The sequence below is a fragment of the Apteryx mantelli genome, chromosome 9 (assembly GCF_036417845.1).
Source record: "Apteryx mantelli isolate bAptMan1 chromosome 9, bAptMan1.hap1, whole genome shotgun sequence".
Lineage (NCBI taxonomy): Eukaryota > Metazoa > Chordata > Aves > Apterygiformes > Apterygidae > Apteryx > Apteryx mantelli.
Window position 1 is genome coordinate 6803493 of NC_089986.1, and position 21476 is coordinate 6824968.

Consider the following 21476-nt stretch of genomic DNA (forward strand, 5'->3'; position numbering starts at 1 on the left):
GGAATTTTGAAGAAAAATCAACTGTCTAGCATTAGATTATCAAGAGATCAGAAACACTTTTCAGCTTGAATGGATAAACATATTATTATGTGCTTACTAAAGATTATTACTCAATGGCATAAATGGTTGGATTACACATTGTTTACTGCTCACAGATTTGAATTTGTACCTTCCATCAGCCGACCTGCTGTTTTGCATTGTAATTTTAGAAGCCAATTATCTTGGCCGAGCCCAACCTTCAGAGCAACTTTAAATATAAAATCAGGCCCTGCTGTTTCTGGCCCACACAAGTTACCTTTGTGAGAAAACAGACACAACCGAGAGTCTATTCAACCGGAATGCCAGATTCCCGGGGTGACGGGGAGAACGCAGTTACTGCACTCCCCTGTCCTAAAACCACAGGGAACACACAGGCCGGGCACTGGAGGACCTGCCATCCCCATTCGGAGGGGGGGAAGAAAAGAAACTATTACAGGAAAGAGATTCCTCCCCATCCTTACGGTAACTGGACAAAGAAGAGATTAAACTCTTTGGATCTGGGGAAACAGGACAGAGTCCTACAGGCTCAGCTCAGGAGAGAAAAAGCAAGGTTTAACCCACAGGGATGGCAAACAGAAGCCCCTCCCATGCCCAGAAGCAACTGGGTGTCACACAAAATGAAGCAAAAAGGAAAACAAAATGGAATTGGGACTTTTCCGCCTGAGTGTTAGCCTGACAATACTTCACCCATCCAGGTGTGTAGCAGTGATATATATCCCCATGGATAAAGGCGGTGTGTGTGTTGGGGGGGAGCAGAGTGAGAAAAAGGAAGTCAAGAAGAAAAGGATCTAGAAAGCTCTTTTTTCCTCTTTTAAACAATCATCTCTTTCCTAAAATTCTTACACAATAGCCAAGCTTTGCTCAGAAGGGAAGGTTATCCTGCACTGTACAATTAGGAGACACAACCTTTTCAGGACTTGAAACTTCAGCAGAACAAAGGCCAGGAAGGGAGTTAACAACAGTGAAGTCCTTTTGTGGACATGGTAAGCACAGGATCAAAGAACACATTTTTACAGAAACATTTTTGCAAATAGTAAAGCTGCAATGAAGAAGCTACCCTCTTCATACAAGGACCCATCTGTTAACATCTGATACAGTTACATATAACACGTGTGCCTCATCTAGAATTACTCATTTCAGAATTAAGAGCCTGATTGTCATCTCCTCTTTCAGAGGAGGACAGGACTGAAATCACTCAGATTTTGATGGCCACTGCGCTGCCTCCGTCATGCAACTTGACTCCGTGAACTATATCTTCTATGTTTAATCTGGAGCAGGTGGGAGCAGACAAACTGCCCTTCGGTGCATCTTTGCTTTCCTCAACTGCAGAGGGAGTCTTTGCCCATATTAACCCCGGGAGCAGTGCCCTCCTCCTCGCATGCAGGAGAACTTGGCCTCAAAGTCAGACTTTGCAGAGCCCAAGTTTGTCAAGCAAAATAATTTAATAGTAATAAAGCCAGGACTTTGACAGAGTGTGGCTTTGCAAGCAACCTGCCCAATAACTGAAAGTCAGAAACCCCCCAGCAGCATCCCTCTAACCCCTGCACGCTCTGAGCAGCACACTGGATGCTTACCCTCCTGCTAGAGAAGTGCTCTTCTCGGACCGTACTCTCTGAGGTATGCGGCAGACTTGGCATCTGCCTTGGTTCTCCCCTTTTGATGGATTGTCTTCTCACCGTGTGACTGGAAACAAAAACAAAAAGAGCTGAGTATAATCACTGAGAGTGAGTACGTTCCTTGATACGTAACTCTTCTCGTTCGATGCTTTTATTTTCTCCATCTAAACCCTTAAAAGCCAAAACAGATGAGTGGGCAGGAAGCATTAAGAAATCAGAGTCTTCCAACCAGCTTACAAACAAAAATACAACACACAAAAATCACAGGATACAGGTTCCCTTTTACCCTTTTAAGGAAAGGGAATTTAAACCCTATTCTTAGAACATTATGCTCCATTAGTCTTTAACCCTTTATAATTTTACCTTCCCCCTATGTCCTCTCCCCACATTTCCCCCAGCAAGAGTGGTGGTGGAGTCTCCCCAGGCCTCTTTCCACATGCGATCTCTTCCCACACACCCCCGTACCCCTCAAACGGTCCCAGAGCATCAGAGCCAGCTGCACACCAAAGAGGTCTGTGTCTCCCACATCTGGCCCATGCTGGCAGAAAGCCACGTTATGCCAACAGTTTCCATTAGCAACAGCACTGCTCCTCCCTGACTTCAAGGGAAATTCTGCTCAAGAGCTGGTGAGCCAGGGACCCTGAGTCAGCACAGAGATTCTCGGACTATTTAGATTATAGCTGTTAACTCTATGGAGACTGAAATAAACTCTTCTCCTCCATTCTCCTCCTACTAACACTGAAGCAAATAGGATCAGTGGAACTACACCAGTATGTTATTAAAAGAAAATTGCATCTTTCCAAAACGCATCCCAGCTGCAAGGCCGTGTGCTTACCTCCGTGTAGGGATTGGGATTCGTACAAAGGCCTTGTACCTCAGCAGTTCCCTGTGAAATTCCTGAAAGTGCTTGAACTTCCTTTTCACTTGCCATATGAATTCTCCGTGCGTTAACTCAATAGTGTAAACATTTGGACTTGGTACCTGCACAAAAGAATAACACAAGGGCTCCAGCTTTGAAATAAGCAATTTTCCAGCAGCAGCTCATCTAAAGATTCCTCATTATATTTTATTTATGGATCACTATTTCTTGCAATTTCTTGTTCTATTGTATTAGGTTTTTAAAAGGACAGGAAACATTCTGAGTGTTTTTCTGAGACACAGGCATTCTTACTTCCTGAACTCATGAACAGACATGCACAAAGTTAGCCCACAGCTTTTTTTTTAGCCCATAACTTCTTTTTAGCCCACTTTAATACAGTTCTATAGACATCAAATTACACCTCTGAGTGTAGGTTCTGACCTTCTTTGTTGAAGTAAAACGTTCAACTTCCAAAACACGCACTCTAATAGGACAGCCCTTGAGATACGTCTGTACATCCGGCTCTTTGAATCCACGTGTGTGATAAATTGCAGAGAATGGAATGCTCACTAAAAAGATCATAAAATCGCAGTTAGCTTAACAGCATTTTAAATGATCAACGACAACATAAAAGCTAGAAGATAGTGGAATACTTCAACACAGTTTAGAGCATTGTGTGGTTTATTTTTACTAAAATACTCCAGGTTTTATTTAAACCTACATAAGGGAGCTTAAAGAAACTTTCACAGAGGTGATCTGACTTGAAGAGTTCAAGCATGAAGAAAAATGCCTCCCAGTCCTAAAACAGGGTCAACGACCGGGCAGAAACCACTGAGGTTTTACCGTATCTTTCAACGGATTAAAATCACGCACCAGACCAGCCATCTCTGCCATCTCCTCAATGCAGGTGTAAAAAGGAAGTCTTGAAGCACAGTCACGCAAAACGGTAGGAGAAAGGAACCGCATTGCCAGCGAGGCAAAGGGGGTTAAGCCTCCCTCCTCTTTAGCCTGCTGGGGCTTTCGGACCGCCAACGCCCCGGTCCAGCTCGGACACGGTGGCACGTCTGGGAGTCCGACGTCCCTCCTGTGCAGGCAGCGTGCCAGCACGGCACAGCAACCCTGCCTGCATGGGAACACATGCCTGCGCTTGCCTGCATCCAGCTGGCTGCTGCTCTGCCATGCCTCCGCAGAGCAAAACCCACAGGATTTTGGCTGGTACATTTTCAGGACTTGTTCAGTCACAGACCTCTGCAGTTTGCAGATTTAGGTCTCTTATGTAGTAGAGGAAATTGGAGAGAAGGAGTGATGGCATGCCATTTTCAGGGCCTTCTAAAAACTCTGAAAAAAAAATATGTGGTAGAAGTATTGTGTAATTTAGGGAAAAAAAAGAAACAAAACAAGAAACAAAAAACCCAACAGATTACTAAGCTGCCAGAAACTAGATAATACAACAGCATAAAGCAGCAGCAAAAAATCAGAACTAAAGGCCAAAATGTAAAGACATCCACAAGAAACACACAAGAGACCTAAGTGAAAAAATCCATGGATATTGCTCCACTGATCATCTTAGACTGCTTAGTAACAGAGTCTCCTTGGAAGCCAGCAAAGTTATTCCATCAACAGCATCACGTTGGGGGTTTAAAACTTGGAGTTCAATGCTGCAAGGCTTGTAATTCCTAAAAAGGTGCTGTGAATCCTCAGCGGCCCTTTGAGCAGGGAGCCCTCACCCCTTGCAGGGTTCGCTGCCCGATCCCGTGCTCCTGGGAGCATCTGTGCCCCAGAGAACCATGCCGGCCGTCTCACCAGCGTTAGAGGCCATCCCGCACCCCCCTCACCCGCACCGCTGGAAGCCACCACACAAATCCTTGTCTTCACCTCGGAGGGCCTCTGTTACTAAATCCAAGCGGGACGTACGGTGAAGACATCGGGGCGTTAACTCACCGGCGGCTTTTGGATCACTTAGCACCTCCGAGTCCACTTCTTCACCCTCAAAGTGGAGCTCCCTCGTGTCCAGGCTCTCTATTATACTGCTCATGTCTGCAGCAATCCTCTTCAGCGTCGATGTATCTACCTGGCTTTCATTTCTCAGTGACATCTCAAAGACCGGCACTCTAAAACCACAGGGGGCTGTTGAAGAGGAAGGAACAGGACTGTCATTACTATTTCTATAATATCTTAAATTGCAGGGATGGCAGAGTCTAGGGAATCTACTAGCAGTGTGTGGACTGGCCTTCCCTCCAATCTCGCATTCATCTGAGCCATCCTCATCCTATATATCCATTAGGAAACACTTAGCCCTGTGGCTGTAGTAAATCACTGCTCAGAGCAGAGGGGAACAGCAAAAAAGCAAAGGCAACTTCAGGCTACAATACGAAAATTTCCTCTGATTTCAGTGACCACAGGGCTCATACCCTATGCTATTATTTTAAATGGAAAATATGTAATATTTCATGTTTCAGCTACAGGAACCTTCAGTGGGTTTGCTTATGTCTCAAGAGTACCTTCATATATTGATCTCAAATGGAAAGCAAGCAATCTTCTACATCAACTAGCCTAGTCATTTTGGCTAACTCTGTAATAACAATGATGCATAATAAAGATAAAAAGCACAAATCATTTTAATGTCTGGCCCAATTCTAGACCTAATGCACATAAAGCTTCATTTCCAAGTTTAGGCTGTATAGAGGAAAAATTCACTCAAAAAATTGATAGGCATTTTTGTCAAGTATTTGTCCTTTCATGATTAAAAGGGTGATAGAAAATCTTTGTATCAAGATTTTCTCTATTTTTATTCATCTTATACGATGGGCCATGTTATCTGCATGTCTTGCACTCTAATGGCTTTATCCCCTCAGCAGGTTCAAAAGATACAGCTGTAAGGGCTCCTGTCTCCAGTTTAGAGAGGGGAATTGAGGCACGCAGACGCCGAGCGACTTGTTTTCAGTCCCACAGAAAGCCTGGGAACGACAAGGGCTGAAAGCGCAGCTCACGCCAGCTCTTGCCCAGCAAGAGTCCCCATCAAAGAGCATGTCCCCACAGGGGACGATCCCCACCACCCTGCCGGCTGCCAGGAAAGCAGGAACCGAGCAAAGGAAAGGCTGCGGCAGGCTGAGGGCAGTTACACAGCAGCGCTTAGAGATACTTGGGCAGCTGTAAAGCACTTTCCACCCTTACTTCTGCCCACGTTGCTAGGAGCCTGAGTCAGGAGAAAAACGGGGGAGAAAAAAAGAGAGACATGAAACATGTCCACTAACACTGGCGCAAGCTTTCATCACTTATGACCATCTGCAGAACTTCCCCACCCTCCCCCTCGGCCCACATCTGCAGACCAGGTAAGAGGCCCCGACACGCACGAACCATCCTACAGCTCCCTGGATCCCGTGGGAGCTCACCGCAGGGCTACAGGCCCTGGCTGCTGGTCTCTGAACTCAGATATGCTTCATCGCCTGAGCATCTATGCGACAAAATGTCTCTTCAGTCTTTGCACTGCTCTGTAATAACCATCACAGCTTGACAGCTACACTGGAAAAATACGGATGGGACAAACTGGCAGCCCTTCACTGAAGCCAGTACAAGGAAACCCATTTAAACTCATGGAAGCTCTCACACTGTGAAAGAATGATTAAAAACAAAAAATAATAATAAAAAAAATTACCCCCTCCAAACTGTGTAACATTTCTGATGTTAAATCCTTCAAAGAACACAGTGCAATTATTCTTAATAAGCTGCTTAGAAAGTGCCGGATATGCTGTAATTTGGAAATAATTTAATGTTTTAATAATTCATGTGTTTAGCTGCTTTTGAAAGAACATTCTTTATCATCATTTTGTCTTGAAAGTAGTACATAATTTTATTGCTACATAAGGCTAAATATCACACAAGTCTAAAAACAAGTTAAAAATCAGCTGCCTTCAAAAAAAAAAATACCCATTTCCACATCAACTTGAATGAAGAAAAATTGGGTCAAATTTTTCTCATATCCCAGAGTGAGCCCAGAATCAACAGGGTTTCATCTCTGGAAGAAGATCACTTCCCCTCCTTGCGCGAGGGCCTGCAGGGGGTTAGTGGCCCTGCCACCCCCCCACGGTGGCTGCTAATGTCACAGCAGCAGAAAGCTCTTCAGGGCTGGAAGCGGCAGCTGGCGAGCCAGAGGCTCGTCGGACCTGCACGTCATTTCAGGCGATCTACCAGAATAACTCAAACACACACATGTGCATATGCCCCACAGACTGCCTTGTTCCCCTTCTGTGCAGTGGGGCAAAACACGGGTTTGCGTTAATCTTCCCAGGTGGAAACGCACTAAAACATAAAATGATAAAGCCACTAATTTTATCTGCTGCTCTACCAAGTTTGCAGAGCCTCCCTTTAAGGTGACCTCTGCATTAGCACTGTTTTGTTTCTTCTTTACCACGATTAGATGGAAAGCCAGTTCTCACCATCAGAACCTTTAAACTTCACCTACGACCAACAATACACTGCAGGGAACATTAAAATGTATAATTGCTCATGGAGTATAAGCTTCTGCTTTATCTTTTTCTAGCAGTGAAGTCACTTCACCAGCTATAGATTGGCTTCGGATGGCTGATGATTTTCTCCATAGAAAGTGGACATATATAAATAACTTTCCAACCAGAGCCATTGGGGAATACGGGCCATACCACCAGCCTAACGCCAGGCTTTCTGAAATAACTGGGGGTCACGGGGAGCGGGAGCACGCAGCGAACATAATACAGCGCTGCCCCACTCCAAGCAACAGGTGCTTCAACACCGTGCATGGACGTGACCCTCCGTTACATCAGTCCTGTTTTATTTCCCCCCTCCGCACGCGGCGCAAAGAATGTTTTGGGACATCTGCGCTTGTAGCATTAGAGGCTACTAAAGGAAATAAAGCCATATATTGCTTCATCTCTTTTGCCTGTGTTCACATCAATCATAGTTTTCTTCTGTCTGGAGAGATGCTCATGCTTCGAGGAAATACAACGCACTTCCCAAACGAAGAGGTTTGCTCGATCAAAGAGAAGACAGGCCTGAACACATTTTGAATTCATGCTTGGCACGCTGGCAATCACAGGTGATGAGGAAAACAAGCAGACAAATACCACGTAGATACCGTTGGAGGAAGCGCACGCAGGCAGGAGCCAACGAGGAAAGGATGTGCATCCTCCCTTCTCCTTCGCCCCGCGCGGTGCCAGGGACAACCGGGTTCTGCTTGTTTGATTCATCGACATCGTGAGTTAATGAGTAAACAATTAACTAGCGCATGTAATGATTATTTGCTGAGGACGACAGAAGAGCTGCATAACTCAGGATTTTGTTTTGTCTTTTTAAGCTAAAGCTTTTTTTCCCTGATACAGACAAGTCCTAGAAGAAAGCAGAGTCTACATGCAGTTGGACCTGAGTCAGCCCCAGCAGCAGCGTTCCCCCATCTAGATTACAGGCTGGAGAGAGAAAAACGCGACTTGCCTAAGGACTGGGCTAAAGCCGGTGAACGAGGGCATCGGCCGAGCTCCCGCCGTCACAGCGGGCTGCTGGAGAGCTGCAAGGCACAGTCGGGCCAGCGAAGCCCACGACACAGGCGCGGAGGGGTGCAAATCACCTCTCCCGCAGGCCAGTTGGGAAGGGAGGTGGAAAACTGGGCCCCACTGAAATCCACGGCCTCATTAGCACCTCTGCGAATTTTTATAAGGCTCTGCTCAGCAGGAGCTATTTAACCTCTTGCTAGCGCCTGCGCTGCTGTTGCTTTTTACGCTCCTGCAAGCGAGCGAAGGAATGCGCCCCGGGTTAATCCGAGCGGGCTGGGCGCAACGCCGGCTGCAAAGAAACGCACTGCAAGAGCAGTTATCCATGACTCAATGTCAAAAGAGACGGGCTACATCCAGACCTAGACACAGGCCCTGACTATCCGGGGCCACTCACTATTTGCACTAATGACACAATTGACGGACAAGAGAGTGCGCTTTTAAAGTCTGCTGATATGCCCGCTGTGGAGGCACCGCGGTTATGTGAAGGACAGAGAGAAAAGTCAAACAACCCTGGCAAATTGCAGAAACTAGCCGGGAAAATGGGATGAAATTCACCAAGAACTAAGGGCTTCGCTTCGGTATTTGACTGCTGCAATCCAGGACAGAAAATTCTTAAAGTTAAAAAAAAAAATACTAGGGAAAAAAAACAACCTTTTTAATGACAGAGAGAGAGTGCAGCACCGGACTGTTTGAGGTGGAGAGGTTGCCGAGTCTCCAGGGTTTAAAGGTCTGTAAGACTAGGCTGTACCAGCCTGTGCCAGGACTCAGAGTGGTGTAATCGATCTTCCCTGGGCAGGGGCGAAGAAACAACGCCTCAGTTACCCTCCTGAACCCCCCAGCACAGCGAGCAGGCAAAACGCCTCCTCAGGAACCAGGAACCGGCATGAGGGCATGACGCCACCCAAATATTCAGAGTGAAACTGATGCTCTGGTATTACCAGGCTCAAATTCTGCCAGGGCAAAAGAAACAGGGGGAAAAAAATAACACCAAAAAACACACACAGAGTAAAGCAAAACTTTGGGAAGACTGAACAAATAAGGAAAAAAGGAGATGGCGAAAACCTGAAAAAGAAGGGAAAAAGAAACATACTAAGAAAACATGAACACTGCTGACACCCCCTTGCGCCAGCCTAGCTTTTTGCTGAATTCTTCTTTCTTCATAACATAGACTCTCTGCCCCCCTTTGCCCGACTGTCACCACAGCACACAAGTCCCAAACCTCCCTTGACTAGTAAAACAGACATTGCCAATAGTGACTACACTGGCAATCAGGGCTTCAACTACAGAAAAAGTGACTATAAAACAAAAATTAATTATATTAATCCCCAAGCCCTTTTGAACGTGTTGGGAAATCCCAAGGTAAGTACCATCAATTTTGCAACTTTTCAAGTCTGATACCTTTTTTTTATAATTACTATTTGTTTTTTTTTAACTCCAAGTTATTACTTAGATGTTCATATGAGAATCTCAGTTGTCACTAAAGAAATAACAGTGTAATTCTAATCATTGCACAGGAAAACAAAAGTATGTCTTTAAAGGTATGGCAATCAGAAGATTAAAACACCCACCTATTTTAATAAATACTCATTATGTTGAAACACTTCTGTATTTTGAAGGCCTGCAAGTCCCAATTTCAAGATGCATGTAGCCGGTAGCAGCATAGACCACCTAAAATTTGCTCAGCTCAAGTTTATTCTTTTACACATATCACGTTGGCAGATCTGTAACAAGCTCAGATAATCATTGCTTCTTAATGAAGTTATGATGCTGGCAAGCACCACGCGGAGCTATGAAAATGAGAAAGCCTGCATTTGGGAAGGAGGGAACAGAAAGCAAGGCCAGTAGAAACCAAACATTTCCTGCTAATGTCTCCCAGGGTTTGATGCTAGGCATAAACTCCCATTTCCACCAAGACAAACATTCCTATAATCCCTGAAAATTACTCTTATTTCAGTTCTCACGACATCTCTCTCAGTGAAATGACCTTTGCACAAAGGCCATTAAAAGCGACCTCCACTCCCCTATTTGGTTGTGCCCTACAGGCACAACGAGTGCCTCACTTGCAGCACTCTGTGCAAAACAGACTGGGCTCCAGCTCAAGCTAAAACAGGGCAATGAGAAGGGGAAAAAAAGACTTGAGCCATGAATTCCCTTTTTTCTTCTACTCCTGCTGCTAGGAGCCTGGACTCCATAAAGGCCACTGAGAGCCAAGATGAGATGCCAAGGAAATCCCGTGCACAGTGCTCTCAGCAATTATTTGCCCTGCCTGCTGATGAAGCTGTTCCACACACGTATTTCCCGATTTTGCATACTTTAATCTTAGAATTAGCTGTGGACCACTCCTGTATGGAGAAATACCCTCAGCTCACAGGGATCCCTTTTGAGGAGTTATCTGCATCTCACAGTAGGAGCAAGGCTTGTCACCAACCCGGATTTATGTCCTGGCACGACAACACACGGCTTCCTTCCAAATTCTTCAGCAGGTGTCGGACCTCCTCGGAGAGCGTGGGGCTGTCACCAGGCTCGGAGTCCCGTGCCCGCCTGCTACGGGTCTGGCATGCTCATGGCAGCCCGGACCTGTAACTCGCCCCACAGAAAAACCACATACGGGTACGGAGCAAAACAAGGACGGGCTCTGACCTTATTTTTCAGTATACCCTCACATTTATTAAAAAGCAAGGGCTCTTGCAGATGACAGGTAGTATTTGCTACATTCCCTAAGTAGGGAATTAAAAGCCAGGGATTTTCAACAATGCTCAACAATGACTTAACCCTACTTTTAACTTCAGTACGCAGAAGACAGCTGGATGAGCAAGCAGTCAGCATAGCACATGGAGACAATCTCCTGAAAATCAGCCCTTCTGGGTGCTCGAACTACAAGGACACAGCAGTAGGGTTAGGGTATCTAAAAATAATAATAATAATAATAATAAAAAAAAAAGCTACCCTTGAATAGGAAATAAGATATTGCTGCCATCCTGGAAAGATCTCCTAGAGTTGGAGAAGAACTGAAATATGAACCCAAAACAACAATAAACATGATGTTCAGAGGTGGCCCCCATCTAAACCTTTCATCTTTGGCCCAATCATGACAAAAAGTATTTTACACGCTGCTTCCAGTACAATTATTGTCAGAATGTTCTTACATTTGACAGTAATACCTCTAAAAGCAGGACGCAATTAGTGTTTTCTGCTTTAATGACTGCAACAGAGTCTTTTGGTTCTGCACTATTGATACCTAATAGTTGTGCTTGAGACTTACTGTTAAGCCACGAGCGTGCTAGATTTCCGGAAGGAAAAGCTAAGTCACCAGGATCTGGACAGCCTATTTGCAGGAGTGGACAGCATGTTTAGAGACTGGATTTTCCTGTTAAGTAACAGGTAAATCTACAGAAATCCCTCCTGTATTATCTGTACTGCAGCAGGGTCCGAGAGCCCTTTCTGCTGCTGTACTGGGTCCCGTACAAACAGGACAAACTGAAAGAGTCTGTCCCACGCTGTTTGTAATAAAGACTACAGAAAAATAGATAAGTCAAGAGAAACAATGAGGTAAGGCACTGGTCATCATGGCAGGCAACAGTATCATTACACGAGGTGACTAGCCTACCCCTGCAGTCAGAAAAACCCTCTATGCTGCATTTTTTCCCACACCCAGAATAAGCCTAAGCGTCAGGCCCTTCCCAAGGACGCATTTTATTTCCTTTACAAAACACTGACATGAAAAGAAATCTTAAATGTTTACGAAAGAGCATCAACTTCTGATGTCACAGGACGATGTGATGGTGTTGCTTGGGCTGCTATTAGTGCCCTGCTTGAAATCATTACTCCATTTTTCCACTGATGTTAGACCAGAATCGGGCCCTGAACTACCGAACAGGTATGAAGTTATGTCCTTAAGCCTACCATTTGCAACTGAAGAGCTGATGTCAGGCGACACCTCCTTCACTCACTGTGCCCGGCTTGCCTGGGAAACTGAGCCTACAGCTCAGATGGTCTGAAAACATATCTAAGAGGAAAATTAAGCATTGATTGGTCTGTGAACCTACAACCTTTAGCGAGTTTCATAATCTCTAAGGATGCTCTGAGCAACAGAGTTTGCATTTGGGTTATTGCTTTAGCCAAAAGACGAGCACAGCTCAGCCAGCCTTCCCCGGTGTGGCTTCACCTCTGATTACATCCAGGAGAACAAACTACTCCCTTCCCATCTGCTCTCAGAGCTTGCCAAACTGGCTCCGGAGCCATGCACTGCAGCCCAGGAAAACGGGCCTCCGCTCGGCGTTCCCAGCACAAGGCATGCAGCCCAGGCAGGCCTCGCACTGGAAGCTGATCACTAGGTGCTTATCAGTGACTAACACTCATCCTTCACATGCATATCTTAAGCCACATTTTGGAATCCTAGGGTGGGTATACGTAGCTATAGGCAGGCAAAAAAACTGGTTGACCATACCTTGCATATCAATACCACCGCAGCTTTAGCAAAACCTTCAATAGTCCTTAAAAATAATGGAAAAAACCCTACTGACATAAATTACTTATTTAACTCTTTCTACCTGGTAGAGGAGAGCAGTGGAAAGGAAAGAGAACCTGTCATAGGGGAAAGCACCAATGGAAGCAGTGGAGAGAGGGGAGAGCGCAGGGCTTAGGGAAGAGGGCTGCAAAAAGCACGAGGCAGGGAGGGCCCAGAGGTAGGGGGGCTGCAATGGCATGGGAAAGGGCTGAGGGAAAAGAGGAGCTAGAAAAAGTATCTGCTTCAGAGAGCGAAAACAGCAGGAAGACCAAAAGATGTAGCACCTCAGAGTGGTGACAGACACACAGCTCTTGCCATGAGGCCAGAAACCATAAAAGTTTTAGAGAAATCCTGAAACTGAAGAGTTTGCAGGGGCAATACGATAACACAAAGGACTCTTGAAGAGGTTATCAGCACACTAATCAGAGGTGGCAAAGACCACCACACTGCATTTAGAACTATAAGGACTTCTGCCACTCATATATAGTTGAACATGTCATGTAAATACAGGACATATTTTCATTATCTAGATGTATATGTCTACATGGCTGATGTACTGTACATCACTCAATGCTATTCTGGGATATCTATATGCCATGTGTGCTCCCAGAGATCACCACCTGCCAAATCATATTTCTGCACGGAATTTCACTAACTATGGGCTGAGCAAGAGCACTGGAATGCAATCTGGCACTTTAAACCAACTGCATTAGATGGGTTTAGGTCACAGCTGATAAATGAGAACATTCGCAGAACTGCATAACTCTCACAGGCCAAGCTAAACCCAAGCATAACAGCAGGCAACGCTGTGGACTTCAGAAAGGCTGTGTCAGCCTGTGCTTGGGGCAGAATCTAGGACTAGGCATCATACAGTTTCCTGCAACCCTCACGCCTCGGTGTGATTTATACACAGGCTAACGCAACAGGATATCTCAGCCATCATTTCCCAACTCTGCCTGCTCATTCCTACCTCCCTACACAGATGCTTGCTTGCTCGCTCTCAGCAGCTGTTTCTCTATATAAAGGCAGACAACACAGGTACACTGTTAAGAGGTTACAGTCCTCTGTCTGGCTGCATTATTCACTTTTAGCTCCAACTGTTCTGGTTACTGTCAAGTTTCCATTAAGTGGGGACATTATTCCTCTTTTCCCATACTGCTGTTAAAAATCACAATCACACAAATACATGAAGGAACAAACTTTTTTTTTAAACCCTTAAATAATTTGCTCAAAGTAAAAAGATGAGAAATTTCTGTGGCCATCACAGAAACAAGTAGCAGCAGGAGATCAAGACCATGTGTTTTTTACTAATAGATTATTACTTTAAAAACAATGCAGTTTCTGTTGTCTTAAATTTTTTTCATTTTTAATTAAATTCCTCAAATAATTTTCATTGGAAAAAAAAGTCAGCATGAGCAGCATAAATGCACAGAAGGCCAAGATGGAGAAGAAAGATACCACTGCAGCAAATGCAGGTTTTGGAGTGCTTCCCATACAAGCAGCCAAGTTCAGCTCCCTTCTCTGCCTAATGAGTTAATGAACAAGCTCAGCTCCCAGGAGCGCATCCCAGCGCTGCGCTGCCAGGCTGGGGTACTGCTGGCAACCACGGCAGCTCCCAGCTTCAGGGACAACCACCACACGGTTACCACCCACCCCGTTTTGTCCATCACGGCATTTGTTGCTGCTTTTGTCCTTCTTCGAGAAAGTCCCCAAGCACCTGACAGCGCGGTTGGGATCCATTCACAGCACCTACAGCTGCGACATACTGTTTGGGACAGTCCCAAGAGGCTCATGCAGAACAAGTACACGGCGGTATCAAATGCTTCCAGGCAGCATGAATCAACCTTGCCACATCACATACTTAAAAATTAACGTCCGCAAAGCTGTTTGTTGCACGTGCTGCATGACACGGATTTACTTGCGTACAGTAAACCCAATGTATGCCATGAACATCAGGTTTATGCTGCCAGTGGAGTTCCCTGGAGAAGAGACAGCACCTTCAGGAGACTGTGCCCTTCCACTCCCCAGACAAGGGCACCTCTCCCTTCATGGCTCCTCTGCCTCACCTCTCCTGTATTTCCCCAACCTCCTCAGCCAAGGCCTCTTGCCCCATTGCCCTCCTGCCTAAAGCAGGCTCCATGACCAGCCCTGTGAGCACCAGCACCAAGTCAGCAGGACAGGCTGGAGCGACTGGCCCAGCACCCCAAACCCCGCAGCGTGGGACAGCCGCAGCAGCTCCGTGTCACCCAGGAACGCCTCCTGCACTCCCAGCTCTGAGCGTCAACTTACTGCCTTTCCACACTGAAATTCCCACCAGTGGCTTTTTTGAGCAATGCTTTTAAATAAGCTTCACACATTCGGGCTAATAAATTCCACAATAATTTGAGGTCACCAATCTAAGCTGACTTTCATTCTTTCATTTCTCCCTAAAGCTACAGGGCTCAATAGCCTCGGCATGGACTTTGAGTCCCAGGACAGCCAGCGGCACGTGCATGTATTACAGTAAGGTGCCTTACTCAAGGTACAGCAAGACGCGTCAGAGGAAACAACAGGTGGGTGCATGCCTGTTCCTGCTCTGCATTCTCAAAGCCAGCTGCTTATCTCAACCAGGGTGAACAGCAATCAGCGACAAGGCCAAATGTAAACTCTGGACCTTCCTTTTCCACCCAGAACTGCTACTGCTTCATTAACAGTTTCACACATGGATCAATGGTGATCTAAAGGACTATGAATAACTGCATTTTCCCTCTCCCTAGACTACTACAGTTGTGTGCAATACATTATCCCTAGCCAGCTGAAACAAAAGGTTTGAAAACTAGTTTACAAGAAAAACAGAGTTCAGAGTTGGCTTGGGAAAATCCCAGAAGGTAAGCATAAGACCGAATTCAGAGGGCAAAAGAGAAGTCCCAAAGACTTGCAAAGCCACCTGAAGTCCTTTGTAATCAAACCTTTCTAAGAAGATTTCCAGATCCTCCATAGGATTAGAATAGCATTCAGGACACAGGGTACTTAATTTACTTATTGATTAGACTGAAAAGTTAATTTTTCTATACCAAGAAGTGTGTGATTGCTCATTCTTAATTCGGGGGGGGGGGGGAAGAAAAAAAAAAAAGAATTACAGAAGTTAGGCTCCGATTTCAAGAATAAACCTGGAATAATCATCACTTAGGCTTTAGATTGGTACCTGTTGAACTAAGATCAGAAACAGAAAAATTCAACAGAAAATTGCTCATTAGAAAGAAATATGCAGAAACAGAATAGCTATGTTTCTTGTTTAAATACAACTAAACACCTACAAATTTATGCAAAATAGCTCATTTATACACATTAACAATTCTGACAGCTTCCTTAGAACAAGACTGAGGCCTCTGATTTTTTTCATCCTCTTTCCTGAAGGCGTAAAATAAATAAATAAATAACCCACACTCCTCCATCAGGACTGTACAGAACTGTGCCGATGGCAGGCAATAAATGAAGATATCCATATTTGAGCTTTAACCCACTTTCAGCTGTCTCCTCATTTCTCTTTCCTACACATGTACCTAGACCTCCAGCAAGTTACAAGCAATGAGGATGCTTGGACAGATCAGATACCTTGCAGCTCGTTATTAATTTGTGAAAACTCCTTTATATATTTCTCCACAAGTTCCTAGAGGAAATCAGAGCATTAAGGTTATGACTTGCATGCTTACCAACTTAACCCTTCACAGCACAAAAGCTGCAACTACACACAGCAGTTTTCAAAGATTAAATACTACTTTTCCTCAGCTGTCACAGCTTTCTGGAGCAATACTGCTCAGAAGGGTTTCGGCAGACAAAAAGACTGGTTGGCAGAAAGAAAAGCTACAGCTTAGGAAAGAAAAAAAATCTGAAAGGGCTCAGACACAGCAGTTTGCATCTTGCTGGTTCTTTCTCCCAGTGAACAAAATGGCTTAAATTGCCATAATCGCTGCCAGAATTCAGTGGGATCAGGTCTAACCACAGATATTTCAAACTGGCCATGACTCATCTATTATTCTTTACTGGGAAGACCTAAAGCTGGGTGGGACCCTTTTGTCAACTCCTGACTTCCACACTTTCATACACTGATTTTTTTTTTGGAGGGGGGGAGTTTACAGGAAACCTCTGTAATGGAAAAATACACGTCAGAACATAGGAACTACAAAAACAGACATTAAAAAAAAAGTAGGTAAGAGGCGAAAATATTTCTGTCGTGAAAAGAATGCATGATGCACTCCATTCTCTCCAAATTGTTTCAACAGCCCTTTAACCTTAACAGATACAGAGGTTGAATTTACTGGCAAACTGATGGGGTGTTTCTCACTGCAGACTCAAGAAAGCACTAAACAAGGCACATTTTGCATTCTTCATGAGAAAGTGCCAACGGCATCATGTAACTGCATTTTGCTTCAACTCTGAATAAAAAGAGACAACACAGGCCCAAGACATCCATTTATTTTACCTTTCCTGTGTCACATTTAGAGAAGGATTGTTTGAAAGTGTTTTTTTTTTAATTAACAGGTTGCCTTTAGACAGTTATTGTATAGCACAGTTACAACGTACCATCATGGACATAATATCACAGGTCACTTAGTGCTGGAACTTCACAATTAATTACTATTGTGGGTTTATTTCTACTGTGGGAATCCCCAGAGGCTCTAATCAAGAGGCAGCCCAACACAGCGAAAAGAGTTTCTGCTGCACGGTGTCTCTAATTTGAAAGAGGACACAACCAATCACACACATCCGAGACTGGGCTTGATTCCGGATGGAGGACAAAGATGAGAGCTAAAGACACAAGAAAAGCAAGAAACGAGCACTTCCAATTAAAAACGACGCATCTATTTTGCCAGCTAGACATCTGGGAGAAGTTTCTGGGAAGCCGCTTCGCGACGTGTCATCCATTATACATTAGTAACACACCTAGCCAGAGGTACTGGGAAGTCCTGAGGCATGTCACTCACATGGTCCTCAACATGAGAGGCACAAAAAAGCAAGCTCCCACATAAGATAACCAGAAACAACAACTGCATATGAATCACCCACTTGCACAGACTTGGACAGAGGACGTCACGGGGCTGATCTGTGGGATATTGTCTTTCTGATACTGCCTTTTGTTTCTTTGGACTGTAATGCTTGTCTGAGAGAAAAGCAGTCCCACTGTGTCCAGACCACCTTCTCCCTTGGTGCTGGGAATCAAGCTGTAAACAGCAATCCAGTAACCTCCCGGTTGTGAACACCATCAGGCTGGATCCCTCACCTGCACCTGGAATAGTCATCTGGGGGATGCCAGAGGAAGCATGAGAGAAGGTTAATCCACAGGTTTATCTTATTTGACCAAGAAACACTCACACTCACTTTGCACCAGTGTAAATGAAAATATAACAGACAGGACTTAGGTCCTCTCACAAATTGATCTGGGAAAACACAATCCAGGAAATTGCACTTCGATTCTTCTACCAAGGGAGGAATAGACTCAGAAGAATAACTCTCAATTTCCATGAATATTCGCTGTTGCCAATATAGTGCAAGGAGGACTCCATTTCCAGAGAAAATGTCTTTTTCTGTTGAGTGAGTGTGGAAACAGCAGAGAGGTTTTTCACCTCCTCCAGCTGTCGGGTTTGCTCTAAGGTCTGCAACTCCTCTTTTAGATGCTGTCCATATCAAAACCCAGCCTGCGCAGAGTGTGAAATGTAAGGATGCTCTTATGCAAAACATCCACCCCACCACTGTTCATATCGCCTTTCTCTTATATTCTTTCTCTCTAAAACTATTTAGACAGTAAGTTCCTCAGGGCAGAGGACTATTTCTCATGTCTATGCCTTCTTTGCCCAGAAGAAGGGGTAGAGAAGGAAGAGACAATATTAGCACATTAAGGTGACTAATGCAAATCAGCTACTGTGCTGCAAAATTCTAGGAAAGGCAAAGCACAGTTTTTATTTGACCTAACTCAATACAGTCATCACTGTGCTCCCAGACCAAGAAGGAGCCATGCTTGGCCTCCATTAGGAATTTACATCAAGGTGGCTAACTCGAGGGAAAACGGCTGCAGAGAGACAACTGACAGAAAAGCAGAAAGGTGTGAACTGCACACCTCCGAAAACCGCTACGGACCGGCCATCTGGATGCCAGCACCGCGCGGGGCGGCAAACTCGTGCCAAAGGGACGAGCTGCTGGGTTATCGACATCGCTGCCGAGCGTCACATCGTGAACCTCAATAGCCACCTTCAGCCCCACTCTCAAACTGAGCTTTCCCGGCAACAGAGTAGGCACATTCGTATGATTAGATCGCTGTCCTGAGGTGGTTATCTCAGCACCAAAAACCTGCGTTCCCTTTTGGCGGTAAAACCTGGCCACGCGCTGTGTTTTCACATTGACTGCGGTAACGGCCCATCACGGTACGTTTGCTGTCACAGCAATAGCAGCAGTGCGGCATCGCGTTAGTTATTCCTTTCCCTCTTTCTAAACTCTTTTTTAGCAAGTTTTGCCTCACGCTGGATTCTGTTCGCACTTGTACAAGGCGGAGTTGTTTCCACATAAAAAAGTTTTTGCTCTCAGAGGCAAGACTCCTCTTCTCCTGGAGGAGTGTAGACTTTTCTCCTGCCTTTGAGAGAGCAAAGTACCTAAAAACTAGGCTGCACTTGCATGTTCGCAGATTGTTTTGGGGCTTTCTGTTCTCCCACGTGGGAGCAGAAACACGCACAACGCCTCGGTGGCCAGCACGCCTCTCCTGGCTCCGCCGGCGCCAGATGGCTTCCCCGGCGAGCAGACACCTCGCAGCAACGCGCGGGTGGGCGAGTTGTCTGACAAACGAAAGCCGAGCTGGGGCCGCGATTATACAACCTCCGTTTTGCGTTGTTTATCTGCTTTAATGATCTAGAAAGCGCTAAACGCCACAACAGAGCGCAGGCGGCGGGTACGCAGGACATGCGAAGTGGCCGAGGCGGCCGCCACACCGTCTCCCCGCCGCCAGCTGCCGCTCGAAGGGCCGCCGGTCCCTCCGCCCGCCAGGTCAGGATGCGGCTAAACCTGCACCCGGGGGTGCTGCTCTCCCCCCCGGCCCCACAGGAGGGGGACGCTCACCGCCTCTCCCCACACGGGCGGCCGCCGCGTGAGGCGGGCAGTGGAGCGCGCGGAGAAGGTTCTGGAAGGAGCAGCCGCAGGCGCCGCCTTCCTCCGCCACCCCCGGTGCAAGGAGCCCGCAGGGACCCGGCCGAGGCTTGGCAATCCCTGCAGGTGAGCAGCAGGTTAGGTCTCTCTATAAAAATAAAAAAAATAAGAAAAGGAGAAGGTGACACCGACGTGACGCAGCCCGACGGTTATTTCTCTCGGCCGGCTGGGGGTCTCGCAGCAGGGCGCGAGCCAGGCCAGGGCCGGCGCGCCCCTCCTCACCGACTCCATGGCACCCGAATCGGGGCCAAAATCCCCACCTCTGTGGGCAAAAGAAAAGCTGGCCAAGGTTTTGTGGCCGGCGGGGGGGGGGGGGGGGGGACAAAGAACCACCGAACGGCAATTTTCATCTCACAAACGGCCACGACCAAATCATCTTCGGTCCCTCCAGGAGAGTCTCCGCAGTACAGGACACGTGAGAGCAAGTTAAAAATAATTACCAGCAAAACAAAAGGAGGAAAAGGTGTGAAGTAGTCACTCTTCCCCTCCTCCCACCACAGAAGCATTAGCCAAGACCAGTCACTTGCTGACACTAGAGAGTCCAGCAAATAAACACCCCGAAGGAAACATATTGCTTGCTTAGTTGTATTATACACTGATTTAGATCCACTGTACAACGCTCATTCCCACTCACAAACTGTTTGTGTTTTAAAAGACTAAATGTCACATTGCAACAGCTATTTTGAAGCAAAAAACCCACCTGTTTGCAGAAAAAAAAAAGAAAAGAAAAGAAAAAAAAAGAGCATACAGGAGAACTTCTATTAACCCAGCATATGAAGTTGCTGCTAGACTCTGGGGCTTTCGCTATTTTTGAAGATTAGGTTCTTCTGTATGCCTACCTAATGGACATACCAAAGAAGATATATTTAGAAACCCGTATGAACATTAATGATTGATATCTATTTCATGATTTTATTTCACAGGAATAAACTGTGGCAATACTGGCAGTGTGTGTATTCCCATGATATTTCTTTTCCTGAAGATTTGATAACTTGCTTTAAATCAGTTTCCACAGAAGAAATAACTCTTAAAAAAAGAAAGTGAGTTTGATTCATAACTAACTGATAAAAGGGTAACAACTGCACATATCTGCTTGTTTCATCAAGGAAAACATTTTTCAAACCACTGCTTGAAGAGATCAGACGCACTGTGAAATACAAGATCTTTTCTTTAATGCAGACACACCTGAGGTCTAAAGCACACTTCATAAATTATATTGGTTAACAATGTCAGGTTGACACAAGCCTTTTCATTCTGCTACTATTAAGAGAACTGGTAAAAACTTCTAGTTGAGGCATGTGATTTTCAGGCTGCTTCAGGAAGAAATAATTTCACAAGATTAAACTGCTTACTTACATAAATATAAAATTGTAAGCAGTAGGTAAAGAATTCACAGTTCTGATCCCAGCAAACTCTTCCTTTGCTCCGAGAAGTTTCCTGCTCCCCTTGTCAGGGCAAGGGTGATGTTTGCGGTAGGAGCCTGAGCTCTCGAAACAGGAGGAGCTCCACAGCCCCAGTAGAAGTCAATCTGTTGAGTCTCTTCCAGAAACACCAGAGCCACAACACCAATTTCTAAGGATTCTGAAAATAAGGAACTTAAGTATCTGGACAAAAATCAAATGCGCAAACAGGTATTTCAGTGAGACCGTTTGATCTTCTGCAAGCAGAAATGTTCATTCCTGGCAGAAATTTAAACATATGTGCCTCTCTTGATAAACTTCAAATAATATTAGTACATAGCTATTGATGAATTCTGTCCAAAT

The 21476-nt window shown here is 45.5% G+C and overlaps 1 protein-coding gene across 8 annotated transcripts in view; it reads right to left on the reverse strand.

Moving 5' to 3' along the window:
* The window catches only part of PLD1 (phospholipase D1), a 90368-nt gene that overhangs the window by 53349 nt on the left and 15543 nt on the right, over positions 1 to 21476 (reverse strand). For all 8 annotated transcript variants that reach the window (XM_067301617.1, XM_067301618.1, XM_067301616.1 and 5 more), the window contains 4 exons: positions 4456 to 4641; positions 2956 to 3083; positions 2491 to 2636; positions 1614 to 1722 (listed from right to left, as the gene is read on the reverse strand). In XM_067301617.1, the coding sequence (XP_067157718.1) occupies positions 1614 to 1722; positions 2491 to 2636; positions 2956 to 3083; positions 4456 to 4609 (537 nt within the window). In that variant the 5' untranslated portion in view covers positions 4610 to 4641. The remainder of the gene's footprint in view (positions 1 to 1613; positions 1723 to 2490; positions 2637 to 2955; positions 3084 to 4455; positions 4642 to 21476) is intronic.